Here is a 13,843-nt window from a genome sequence, read left to right as displayed (position 1 = left end):
GACTATTTTATCTCCTGAATACTTCCATGTGAGGAGTCTCTCACAAGGATGCTGATCATCCTGCAGCCGACAGGCTCTCCACCACTCACTCCTACGGCAAGGTAAACCAGCACATATGTCACAACTATCACGTGCATCTAATCGTGGCTGAATCACAACACGATGAATACCAGGCATCCCATCTCAAGGTAAAGATTGTGCACACTTTTTTGCTCCAGTTGATAATTTCCCTTGCTGATAGAAAGCTGCATCTCATTCCAGCTTGGATGATTCTCAGGGCACGTCTACACTTGCAAGTTAACTGCAGAGTATGAGTTCATGCTGTAAATTCCTAAGGACTGAAATGTCCTCACTTCACCTTCCAGCCACAACTGTTTTGCTCCTCTCTGAGCTCTCTCTAACTTTCAACATCTTTTGGAAAGGTTGGACAGCAGGACTCGAGCTCCTAATACTACATTTCCCACTGCACAGCTTGACCTCCTCACTGTTGACCTGCCTAAACACGTTGACACATCCGAAGTTACCCAGTTATTTCCAAAAATTCTCAAGTCCTCTCTGGCGATACTGTTCCTTTCCAGGAAAGGCTTCTCCCTCATGGTTGCCTGGCCTCCAGACTCCGTTCAAAACCAGACAGCCTTGCATACAGCTGTATTCAAAATGCCCTTTTGATGAAAGCCAGGTCAGCTGGGCAACCGTGCTTGGGCTCTAAGCCTCTCCCTCCCACCTGGCACCGTTTGCTGCCTGCAGCAGACCAAGTGTTCCTGAGCACCTCCTCACCTCAGCCTGTTCTCCCATACAGCTGCCTTAAGCTGTCCCTCTGTGTAGGGCAAAAGAAAGACTTGGCCTCCTTCCACTAGCAGCCGTTTTGCTGGGTCTAAGCCCACCATAAGCAACACCCATGTTGGAAAGGTCCTCGCCGTGGCTGGACCAGGCTCCTCTCTGGAGATGGTGCCCAGCAGTACTGCCTCTCTGCCCCCGTCTGCACGCAGCCATTCTTCAGGGCTGTCCTCACCCACGGCTGATCGTGGTTCCAACAACCCTCTCTCCCAGCTCACCTTCACTTCTGGCTCTGGCCCTCGTAAGCCTTTTTGGCAGGGTATCACAGCAGCTTTCAAGTGAGGCAGCTGTTGTGTTGAAATTGCAGGTCTTCCCAGGTGGGGGATGACTTCTGTCGTACCTCAGCTACAGTGAGAGAAAGGAACTACAACCTGCCAGAGGTCGTCAGACCCTCAGAGAAGGTGCAGTGAATTTGGCAAAAAGCTAAGAAACAGATCCTCTGCATCCAGACTACTTGACAGAGTATATCTCTCTGACATACATCTTCTTTCAGCCAGAAAGGAAGGGGATTTAAGCAGTGGATTTGGAAGAAGGGAGGAAAAGGAAAGGATGCAACCTGATTCTTAGCAAGACGGGCCCATTTAGCATTTGGAAGGAGAGCAAACGACTCAAAGTACAAGGTCAGTGACAATCTCCGCAAGGTGGGACAACAGACAAGTCTTTGGAGCAAGAAACCAAGCCCTGACACAGTGCCCCAGTTACCAGCTCTGCTTTGCAAGCCCTCCCTGAGAACAAACCCCACAGACTCCTCTGACACACCCTGCCTGCAGAAGCTTTGGCTCTTTTTAGCACTGGATCACTTCCAGACTCGACAGCTGCTCCTTGCCCCAACAGCCAGTCACCAACTTCACTGAAAAAGCAGGGGAAAAATGGAAGCATTCAATGAGCCACTGTCAGCTAAGGCATCTTTGCCTGCAGCAAGTGGCTGTGTGAAAACACGTCAACAGAAGTGATGGCATTGCCAGGAAACTGTTTTCACCCTTCCTCGCTGTTTTCAGATCAGATTTGGTAGGAGCCACTTTGTGTTCCCTGTTCCCTTCAGTGTGGATACTGGACACACAATGCAAGATCTTGCACCTTAACCAGACGCTGCTGCTGAAGGCAAGACATTCAGAAGAATGCATTTGACCTTTCTCTTGCAACAGGATGCACAATTCTCTGCCTTAGCTGACGCAATGGCATCCATGAAGCTGCAGTTAGGTATCTTCACAGAAAATCAACACTAACCAGACAAAACTTCAGAGGTCTTGCCTCTCGGTGAGAGCAAGAGCACTCCAGTGGCTCCTGAGCCGACGGGTCTCTTCCTGTGCTGTTCCTCAGGAGTCACGCAGAGGCGACCTGGGCCCAAGGCTTTTTAAAGATGAGAGATCCTGAGTAGTGATGTTTCTGTTCTTTTATGATTGACCAGAAATCCGACAGTCAATTAAAGATCCACTTCTCAAACTGTCTCTCATCCACGTGTAATATTCCCTGGCTTAACAGCGGGAGGGCTAGTGCAAAGGGCACCCCAGCAAGACCACAACGCAAAATTATTGCCTGGCTTTGGGAAAGCACAGAAGGGTTCCAGGCTCTGTGCTGCGTGGTACCAGTGAGCACCTCTAACCTGCCATCCTTACTGTGGGCTGGGCAAGGTCAGCTTAGACCCATTCGGTCATTTCCTCTCCAGGTGAGCCTCTGCAGGCAGGAAGCAGCAGAGAAAAACAACAGGTTGTGAACAAAAATCCGAGCGCTTTGCTGCAGAGCGAGCTGGGTCTGTTAGTGTCAAGTTACACGTTTCGACATCGGCGCTTTGGGAGATCAAAGCAGGAACACTTGCGTTCTGCCTTGGCTTTTGAATAATCTTGAAAACATAAATAATTAAGTTAGAAAAATGCAATGAGAGCACTGAGCACTGCAAGTCCTTTGAGCCCTTCTGTTCTACCAGGCAGACATCTTTTCTTTTTGCTTCACTTTGCTTTGCCTTTGGTGGGGGGGTTCTTAACTGTTTCCACGGCCTGTTTCTGGCAGGGAAGACTGCTTCTACTGCTCCACCACAAGCCCAGGTCAAAGCGACCCATGACCTTTAAATACACCACTGCATATCTGAATCTATCACTTCTTATTCTCAACTTTACTTTCTCTTACTGGTTTTAATACTTTACAGAAGCAGGTGTAGGGAGGGAGGCAGGAAACAAGCCTGCCGTAAGACTAAAACTGGGAAGAGATCAAACAACTGCACTGCAAAATTTCAAATGGATTCAATTAAACCAGATGTGATAAAACGTGAACAAAAGGAAAGACTAATTCCTTGTCTTTTGTTGCAACTCTGACAACAGTGTCTCAGCAGCAGGACGGAGTAAGAAACCTGTTTTTACAGGTGTTTTTCATCTCCAGAGTGAATTCCTCAAAAGAGAGTTTACTGGAACCGTAACCGTTAACAGAGCCCCGTTCATCCTTTTTATGCTTTTGGAACATGCTTATCGCAGATGTTAGAACGATTACGAGAAAATTATTCCTCAACAGCCTAAGGCCTGTCTGGACAATCAGATTACAGACTTATAAAAATGAAGAGGTTACAAAGAAAGAGTGAATGGAAACAAGTTAGGGACCGTATCTGAAATTTAAGACTTTCTCCACTGGTTTTACTTTATGCAGAAAATGCAGCCAGGCAGAACTAAAGCAAATTGGTTTAATTCCTCTGAGGAAACAGGAACAAATTTTCCCAGCAACTTTCAGCTACAAGCATGCGTGACTGCAAATTTGGATGGAATGTACAATCAGTAATCTACAAACCAGTAATAAAATGAAACATTAGCCTTTCCCTACTGCTCCAGCAGTACATGGGCACTGCCAATTAAAACACTGGGAGCAGGTGGAAAGGAAATGGTAAAATAAAACCAAATGAAGTAGAAGATTATTTGGTACTTAAGACTGTAAATTCTTTTGGACTGGGTCTCTCTTTTCTATTTATACATGCACAATGGGGCCCTAGTCTTCCAGTCTCTGCTGAAAGACACAGGTTTCTCAAATTTTCAGAACCTGAAACAAATAATCAGCTCTTCAAGGCAAACCACTTTAGAAAAGGAAGTTGAACTTGGAATCAAAAGTGCTTTCCCTTGAAACCTGCCCTAAGTTCTAAGCCTGTATTTAATTTTATGCAGGTGGGCCAGTCCCAAAGAAACTAAAATGATGGCTCAAGAAGTTAAGCATGGTCTTCACACCTCTGCTGAATTAGAGCTGTAGAAATTAAAAGCTTTCTAAAAAGGCCAACACCAAGAGGAGAAAAGTGTTAACTTCAGAGAAAACAATTAAACTGTCACAATGAAAAAGCAACTGCTTTACAGTTTGGGAAAAATACAAATATTTCAAAGGAGTGGAGGAAGCTCATAAAAACACTATCATGGTTCCATCAAAGAGAAAACTGTAACATGCCAATCTTAATCTCAGTCTTTCTAATAATTAAGATGTAGGATTTAGACATATCTCAGTGTCTTATGGAATTAATAATTTACTCTGTAAATATGCTTCCCGAGAACAGTTAGCCCAAGAAACTTTCAGGAAGAGAGAGCACCATATGAAAGGAATAATGGTAACACAGGGCAAAACTTTTCCAAGAAGTGTTTTCTGTGCGTTTTTCTGGGTCCTATCGATCCCCCATTCCTCCAAATAATTTTCCACCTCAGAGTACTGCCTCCTGAGAGGTCTGCCATTAGCTGCAGCTTAGTTCACACTGAACTCAAGAGAAAACCCTTATGGCGACCAGATTGTCAGGCACGGTTCGGGGTGTTATATCCTCTGTAAAATTAATGCATACACCCTGCTCTGAACCCTCGACACCACCAGTAACATTTCCAAAAGAGAATTCTGAATTGGAAGAGGACAGCGCTGGAAATCAGAAACTGACCTGTACAAAAGCACAGAGTTTTAGACCAACCAAACCCATCAGCTGAGGAATTTTAATGAGTAAACCAACCAGTAATCAGTTTTACACTGTATGACTTTGGTTCCTCTGTTCACTCCCTGCTTAACCCTAGGGTGAATATTAACACCTATGTCAACAGCATGCCCCTCAACAGAGAGTCGATCTATCTGATAGTTTGGGTACAGCTTCTGTCTGCTGTTTTGCTATCACAAAGCATTGCAGTCTTTTTAGCTTTGGGTTACCTGCACACAGAAACTGATCCTGGAAGTACCCCTTCCCACACGAGGTCACACACTGCCCATTCTTCATTAGCAGGGATGTCCGGCACGAGGAGCACTCAAATCCATTGCTGCAGGCTGAGCATGTTTCATTGCAGGCTTCCAAAAGAAAGCAAAGGAAAAGAAGGATGTATTAATTCTAAACATCTTGATGCAGCAAGACACCCCTGCTCTGATTAAGAGACAATTTTGTCTCACATTGGCAAAAGAATTTGAGAATTCACATTTTTCAGGGGCTTCCACCTGAAACCTTTGAAAGCCTTAAGCTCACGGTTACTGTTCAGGATGTGCCTGACTGCTTTTCCAAGCAGAGCCAGACAATCTGTTTATAGTAAGCCTGGGGGATCCTGCTAACAAAAGCACGGCAAGCCCCAGAAGAGTCATCTGACAGGGCATATAACTCTTGCAGAGGTTACCTAAGCAAGTGCCCCCGTCCTGGTAGAAGCCCGGTGCACAGGTCTCCACACAGCGCCCATTCTGCAGCTGCTTCCTTGGATCATGGCAGGCGTTGCAGTGATCAAAGGAGTGAGAGCAGGTCAAACAGTCCGGGTGGCACTCAGCTAGCACAAAGAAAAGACACAAAGGCAAAAACCAAGAGGAGTGTTTTCAGTCAGGGAGACATAAAGCAATGCATACTCCAAAATCCACGTAACATTCTTTATTAGCTTCCGTTGCTGGTTCAAGGTGTGTTAGTTTTGGAGTGGCTTTTTTCCAAAATGGCATGCAAGGGGCTAAATATGACATTTATTTATTTATTCTGGTATGTGGGAGGGTATCGTTGAGACTCTGGTTTCCTAGAGTATTGATAAAAACAATGTTCATTGTCCACATTGTTGCCCAACAGTAAAAATCCTAGGTCATCAGGAATTAATGGCTCAAAACTACCTAAATTTGAATTTCCTTCAGCCAAACCCTGCAATAAGTCAAGACTGTGCCCACACCTGGTCAAAGTACAGGTGGCAGACCACATCCCCTCCAGTCAAAAGCTTTGTGTCCCAGCGCTGTAGCAAACACTGTTTGACCACAGGTTATTTTCTCAAAGGGCACGGCTGATCTCCCTGCAGAAGGAAGACTATTTTTTCTTTACTACTGAGCTTATTTTGCTCAGTGGAAGAAAAGCTGCTCCTTTTTGCTGACGAGTCAGCAAAAAGGGACTCAATGCTGAAAACTCTCCTTCATTTACACTAAATAAGCTGCAAGTTTCCAGGCAGTTGTACCTAAGGAAAGAATCGGGACTCAGGAGCTACAGAAGGCAGACAGTTGTAAGGTGACGAGGAATCCAAAGTGGAAAAGCAGGAGAAATGAATAGGAAGTTCTCTCTATATTTCTTACCAGTAACTTCCCAAAGGTACATGCTGCCCGATCCTTACAGGCTGACAATGAACTGACTGCTCGGAGAGCCACAGAACAGGCAATTTTTCTCTAAGTACAAAAAAAATCCCTCTGCTCCAACACAAATGTTCTCAGTAAGTTGGCATATTTGCTGTTTTTCACCAAAATATCATTGTGCTTAGGGCTAGATGCTCTACAGTGTCTGAGAACAAATGGCTTCTGTCTGCCTGCTTCCCCCAGCACATCTGTGAGAAGCAGCCATGAATTTTTAGTGGCTTTAAAGATGCAGATGTGTTAGGAGCTGGTGCTCCTGGCTCACAGGTTGAACTGCTGCGGGCTGGGTTTTGCATTTGTTTCTCATCCACTCTGATGCAAAAACAGAAAAAAAAATTAAGGGAAAACTGTAGGCTTTGGTAAGGGAAATTTCCATTTGCCTATCAGGACACAAAAATGCAGGTTTGGCTCTGTTCGTCCACTGCCATGACTTCAAAGGATGCCTTTTGCAGAGCACTACCACTGCAGAAGCTGAAAGAAGAGGCCTGATTTTCAAGGGTAACCAGCACACAGTGGTACCTCTTGATAAGAAGGAGAACAGATGGGTGCTGAGAGCACTTTATAATCTGTCCTCTCCTTAGGAGTCTATGCAGGCACTGTTCCCTTTTGAAAATCCAGGACAATTGTATCTGAACTGCCCAAAACCCATTTTCCTCACTTTTCAATTTGTAGTGCTTTGCATTTTTATTAGCATGCAGTAAATAACAAGCTTTAAAACATTAATATGGCAAATGTGCCAAGCCACTCCTGGAAATGACAGCATAATTAAACTGTGAAGCTATTTTCTTTTTACTCAGATAAACCATTAACTGGAGCACTCTGATAAAACCAAAGTTAGATGAATACAACAGGAACAGCTACCAATATGAAAAATTAGCAAACCACAGATAAAGCCTACTAAGTAGGAAAAGTAAAGCATACTAACTGTGAAGTGTAAATGAAGGAGAACGACAACGTCCTGGAGAAAAAGGAATTTATATGCAAAATTAACACATAGCTAAGACTATTTTGATTTTTCCAAACAATTATTAACTGGCAGCCATCCAGCACCAGGTGAGCTTGTGGCTTGACAGTGCAGGCAGGTTCCTTCTCCTTCCCGCTCCTGAGAAATACTCAGGAGCCCATAAACTCCAAAACACTTGTTAGGAGTTGCAAAGGTGCAGACCTCTGCCTTATAAAACTTGCTGTCTTGAATATAAAGGAATAGACAAAACATTTTCAAAACACCATCCCATCTTTTGCCAGTGGAAAGCCATGATTTAAGGGAAGGGAACTCAGCAGGATTGTCTTCCATCCTTTGGATGGAGCCCTAAGCCTCTCCAGAAACCTTAATCATGGAATCACAGAATGGCTGGGGTTGGAAGGGACCTTAAAGATCGCCTAGTTCCAAACCCCCTGCCATGGGGAGGGATGCCACCCACTAGATCAGGTTGGTCATCCAGCCTGGCCTTGACCACCTCCAGGGATGGGGCACCCGCAACTTCTCTGGGCAACCTGCTCCAGCGCCTCACCACCTTTACAGTGAAGAAATTTCTCCTAATGTCTAATCTCTTCTCTTTCAATTTAAGACCATTCCCTCTTGTCCTGTCGTTATTTACCCGAGTAAAGAGTCCTTCTCCATCCTTTTTATAAGAACCCTCTAAGTATTGGAAAGCCTCAATGAGGTCTCCCTGGAGCCTTCTCTTCTGCGGGCTGAACATCCCCAGCTCTCTCAGCCTTTCTTCCTAGGAGAGGTGCTCCAGCCCCGTGATCACCTTTTTGGCCCTCCTTTGGCCTCGCCCTAACAGGTCCAGAAACATGTGGAAAACGGTCAATTTACAACTGCAAACTGAAGACAAGTTAAAATTCACGAGCGGCGGTGAGACCCGCCTGGCGCTGGGTCGGTACCTGGCTGGCAGCGCGGGCAGCAGTCGCCCTCCAGCCCGGCAGGCAGGCTGCCCGGCGGGCAGGGCGGGCAGGAGCGCTGCAAGCAGATCACCTCCGCGTCCCGGCACTCGCACTCGCTGCACGGCCCTTCCTTCCATTTCTCTCCGCTCTGCAAAAGGTGACACCAAACGGGCAGGATTAGCACCCCGCGCCACGGGCACAGCTGCCAAGCTCTGCAGCCCGGCCAGGCTTGGATCGTGCTTCAGCAGCGACAGCCGGCCCGCCGCCCTGCGGGGATTCCCTGCTGCTTGTTGCCTCGACAGCAACAGGGAGCCTTTGAACAAATGAGGTGTTTTCCTCATGCATGGAAATCCCCAGATATATTTCCAGGCTACATCAGTGCTAGCAGCGAATTAAACATCTTGGGGGCTGCTTCAGGTGATGTGGGACCATGCACCTCTGTAATGTTCGCCCTCCAGATCAAGGCAATCTGCAAAGTGCTCACGAATTCCTAACTGCACTTCCTCTCAGCACTCCCTCCCCAAACCAGGGTGTTTTTCAGTTAGCAGTCTTCTCTGCTTCTACACCTGTCTTCAATTGCTCTCACTGACGGCATTTTCTTGTGTTCCCACATCTTGCTGCCTCACTTGTCCCCTTCTTTTTCACAGTCCAGTAACAAGTCTTTGAATCTGTCCTTTCTCTGAACAGATACCTGTAGTCTGTTCTGGGTGTGAATCTATTCATTTGCATAATGACCTTTTCACCACAAGGTAAATTTCTAACCTCAGCAGCATCTGACTTCCTCTCCTCCTCTCTTCTGTTGCCTTGTTCTCCTTTGCCCGCCTGACGCTGCCTACTTTTACAAGTCAACGGAGGGGAGAGATCTCACACCCTCTGCGATCCCTGGGTCTGCTCAGAAGGTCACTGAAGCTGCCCTCGATGGCTGAGGCTCTGCTGGTACCAGGTGAGGAAGTCAAGAGGCAGAAAAGAGTCAGCAAGCCTTTTGCCCGTGAAGCCTTTGTGCCAGTTCCTCTCTTGAAAGGGATAAAGCACAAATCGGAATAAACCTGACACCTGAGTATGCTTTACCTCACTTGGGTCAGAGAGAGAGATGTGAGGAAGGAAAGGGATGTGTTAACATTAAAAAAAACCGAAAGAGCAGCATTAAATTTCTTATTTCTCACATCTGTTGGCAAACAGCAGCCATTAGCTGCGGCCCTTATCTGCCAGAGCAATGAAAAGTCCATTACTGGTACATTTCAACAAAGATACTTAACCTGCTCCTTCTATTCAACTTCAGAAAAAACATTCCTTGAAAATATTCATAAAACAATGGACTCTCGTTACAGAGAAAATCATAATTGATGGAACAGGCAGAAGTCTATACGTTGCCTCTGCTATGCGGCCTCTACTGTGTCGGATGAAAGTCAGGCATCTTTAACTCCACGAGAGGTACAGGAAAGCAATGAGTATGTGTATTAAATATTAACGGAAAATGATTGATTATACCGCACAGAGGAAAGCAAGGCAAACTTAAACTCTGCAGCAGATGCACACATTATAAACAAGCGTTCTGTAAATTATAAAAGCAATCTGCAGATAACATTAATGGATTATTTTTCTGCTATACTTGCAAATAATATCCGTCTTGGAACTGGAGAGGGAGAGTCGGTTCTCCAAACCTCTAAAGCAGAATTCTCTATTATGTGCTCCAAAGTACCAGGATACTTACAGCTTTTCTATGTTCTTTGTAAACACAATAACTATTACTCGAAATACATTCAGGACAGCACTTCCCATCTAAGTGAATTAATTCTTCACCCTGTGAAGAGAAAGGTTGCAGCAATTCAAACAAAATCAACAATACCAAAAATACTGTGGAATGCAGAGGCAGAACAGCTCTTGCCCTGGAATGCAATCTTCAGTATCTAATTTCATGTTATCTTCTCTCTATCCTACTTCATCTCTGTAGGTACAGTCTGAAAAATGTGCTTAATGAATATTGCAGTCACACAAGAAACCTCAGAGAAGGCCAGGGAACTCAGTGAACGGGTATTGCTTCATCCCTAAATCCTGCAAAGAACCCCCCAGTAAAATCCACTCCAAATACAGAGAACAGGAATGCCATTATTCACTGTCCATCTCCAGCATTTTACTGGACCACTGTCAAGATTCAAATGCACAGAAGCTTACCTTCATTTTCAATGCTTTTTTTTTCCCCAAGAGAATTTCAAAGTACATGCTCTATTTATCCCAGATGGAAAAAGCCTGTTCTTTGTTACAAATGTATAACTCCACAGGATTCACTTAAACAGCTCTGGTTTGAAGGTAAGAATTTAGCAGCAGGAGAAAGGAATGACGTGCCCTGATTGGTCACAAGCCCTCGTGGAAGCTGAATATTTAGGAAAGAGGGAGACTCCATCTTAAGGAACCAGGATACAGATCAAAAGAAACAGCTTCAATTTCCTCTTTGAGGACCACACACAGCCTGAATCTCCCCTGGTTCTATACATTTCTGCTGCTTAAATCATTATTTCAAATTGCCGTTGGCGATGGTTGGCTCTCATGTCACTGTTATGTGTTGTAAACTCTCCCACCCCCAACCCTACCCACATCCCCACCCACACGCAAACACGAACTACAGGAAAACCAACAACAACCAGGCATGGAACATGGCTCCCCTACACCCCCCAAAAATGCAACCACACTGCTCTGCCAGAAAAGGGAGAGGCTACGGAGATTTCTAGGCCACGTGTGGCTTTGCTGAAGAGAGATCACTCCGAATATTTCAGGTTGGGAATGTTGGAAGGCCGTGTTGGGCTGGGAGGCAAGGAAGGGAACCTCTACCTCTACCTTCTACTTCTGTTTCTTCTAAATACCAGAATGCTGCTGGCAGCTTGCTGGCTGGGTTAGGCACACGGCACCCTGCAAGCTCTGCCTTCCTGGTCCTGTAGTTCTGGGGCTGCTAGGGCTGTTGGAAGTAATATTGAAGGTGGGCAACCCAGGCACCATCACCAGCCCATTCAGATGGGCTGCAGCGTCCCCTGCGAGCACCTCGGGCACGTACCTGAACCTCGTCACCAAGTGTGCTTACTTAGCAGGGCGCTGGGAAGTGCTCCAGCAGGATTTTGTGATGCTGACAGCCTGACTAGTTTTGGTTGAGTGCATCCACTTCAAGATCCAAAGCTATCCCAGCCTGCCACATAACTTGCACCCACAGCTCGTCAGTAACCTGCTGAAAATGGCTTTTTGAAGATTAGGTCAGAACCACCGCAGACGTTTTCATTCGGCAGTTCTGCACAGGTTTATTTGAAAGGGTTTAAAAGCTAAGCCTCCGCCCTACCTTCACATAATGCTGCTATACTGCGTTGAGCTGTCTAGGATTTGCAGTTCATATCTGTGGCCTCATTATGTTTTAAACAGGACGATGTGACCAGAAAATTAATAGTGCCTTAATGAAGAGATGAATCCAAATGCTCCTAGCTTCACATCAGCTCTGATTTATTGATGCAGGTGCCTAAAATCCAAACCTGCACCTCAAAAAAAAAAAAGGAAAAAGGAAAGGAAAAAAAATATTTTATGTGCTTTTTGAGCTAATATTTTATTGCAGTTAATTAATGGGCACCTTGCACTATTGAGATAAACTATGACTGCACATAACTTGGGGAAGCCAGTTTGTCTTGAGGGAAGCTATGTTGGATAATAAATCCTTGGGCAAATATATTTTATCAAGTGGGAACACAACTCTTGTCTACAACAAAGGACTTTGTCTTCCTCCTTGCCACTGTCCTCCTCGCAATCGCGCTCCATTCAATTCAAAAATGCAGCAGTTCATACTCTGATAAATTATATCATTTTTACTTGCGCCGGCTTTGAGCTCGGTGGTTACCTTTGAGAGCCTCCGTTTGAAAAAGAGCTGCATGAGTGATAATGCTGCACACTTTTGAACCCTCCCTTTTGAACCTCGTGTGTTAACATCTCCAGCTATCGTCCTGTAAAATAGCCCCAGCTTTTCTGAATAATGGATTCTTTGTCAGAACCCAAGATATGAGAATGAATATTAAATCATTTTCCCTATTGAGCCATGACAGCATGCCATCATCATTAGTGTAAATGATCCAATTTACAGCCATAAGCATGCAGGAAGCTGACTGAAACAGATGCAAGTGCTCAAGATTTTATGACAATCACGACTTTCCATCCAGAAAAATCTCTCCATGCAGTTTGAGGTCAGATATGATTATCATCAGCACTGCACCAGCAACAAGAGTTTGGGTCCCACACTCAATGCAATTTTGGTATTTAAAGGGCCCAATCTCAGATGAACACTTTTATTCCTAGCTGCATTCTCTCTGTATGATGCATCGTTTGGGACCCTGTGTGTGGATTCTAATTTTTTTTTGAGCACACATTAAAACGATCTAATCTGGTGAACCCATTGTGTGCACTGTGTGGATTTTGGCTGGACTTCAGGCACAACACAAGGGTGCCACTAGTCAAAATTTATCATGCATGCGGAATCGTCAGAAAAGCTTTGCCACTGAAAGAGACATCTCAGAAGGCCACAGTTCCTTTCCTTCTCTTCCCTGACTCTGTGGAGTAGTTGGTATGATCAGGTATTAACGCACTGATTAAAACAGACGCAGTGAGAACAAACACAGAAGTCTTACCGCAGTGCACGAAGGCAATCCAAAAGGTGTGTGTGCATGCACGCGTGTGTATAAAAGACATTCAACCCTATCTAATGCACTTTCCACACCCATTATAGAGCAACTACAACATAACCTGTCAAGGTATTTAGAGTAAACAGCATTTGGAATAAAACACCTTATCAGCTTCACTTCCATGCCCACAATGGCATGGAAAAAATGGAGAAAAGTAGAACACAGTCTCCCATGTCCAACCACCTTACCGAAACCCACAGTTGCATACCAAATGAAGACGAAAGGAACACTTCTTCAGCCGTTAACTATCTCTGACCCGTGCATCTCTCCCCACATTCAGCTCCTGGTAAAGCAAGTTTTTTCTGAAACCAGATGTCTCTGACCCTCCATTAGCAGGCAGACAGCAGTGGTGGAGAAAATCCAAGTTAAATGAGCCACTGACTCAGACTAGCTAGCTTCACAGTGCAAGCCCCTCTGAGCAGTCAACCTTGCATGGAAAATCCTAGGTTTTCACTCGCCTTTTCTGTGAAGCGCTTTCAAGGTAATTGCACCAAACAAGCCCAAAAGAAGGGCAGCTTCTTTGTCTCAAAATGGCAGTTGAGAAAAAAGGAAGAAAAAAGGGGGCAAAAAAATTCACAGGACTTGATGGATACCTTTTGAAAGAAGAAAACCTCTCTTACCTTGGCACACTCCACTTTAGCACACTCTGCTTCGTGACAAGTGACTTGACCTTCATCACACAGGCAGAAGTCACAGCGAGTAATATTCCACATCTCCCTGTGGTACCTGATTGTGCCGTCATACAAACAGCTTCCCTTGGAAGACACACACTCCTCACAGCACCTTCCAGAACGCTGCACTTTGTTCTCCCCCTACAAAACATCAACAACCATTAAGCAGGACTTTCTGAA

At 45.2% G+C, this 13,843-nt stretch overlaps 1 protein-coding gene across 1 annotated transcript in view; it reads right to left on the bottom strand.

The window, feature by feature from the left end:
• The window catches only part of FRAS1 (Fraser extracellular matrix complex subunit 1), a 109,708-nt gene that overhangs the window by 84,607 nt on the left and 11,258 nt on the right, over positions 1-13,843 (bottom strand). Inside the window, exons 9-13 of the mRNA XM_035541468.1 lie at positions 13,613-13,804; positions 10,001-10,090; positions 8,290-8,437; positions 5,433-5,576; positions 4,981-5,115 (exon numbers count right to left, since the gene is read on the bottom strand). Of these exons, the coding sequence (XP_035397361.1) occupies positions 4,981-5,115; positions 5,433-5,576; positions 8,290-8,437; positions 10,001-10,090; positions 13,613-13,804 (709 nt within the window). The remainder of the gene's footprint in view (positions 1-4,980; positions 5,116-5,432; positions 5,577-8,289; positions 8,438-10,000; positions 10,091-13,612; positions 13,805-13,843) is intronic.

This window comes from Cygnus atratus, chromosome 4 (assembly GCF_013377495.2).
Source record: "Cygnus atratus isolate AKBS03 ecotype Queensland, Australia chromosome 4, CAtr_DNAZoo_HiC_assembly, whole genome shotgun sequence".
In the NCBI taxonomy this organism is placed as follows: Eukaryota; Metazoa; Chordata; class Aves; order Anseriformes; family Anatidae; genus Cygnus; species Cygnus atratus.
The sequence above is the reverse complement of the archived record's forward strand: the minus strand, read 5'-3'. Positions and strand labels throughout refer to the sequence as shown.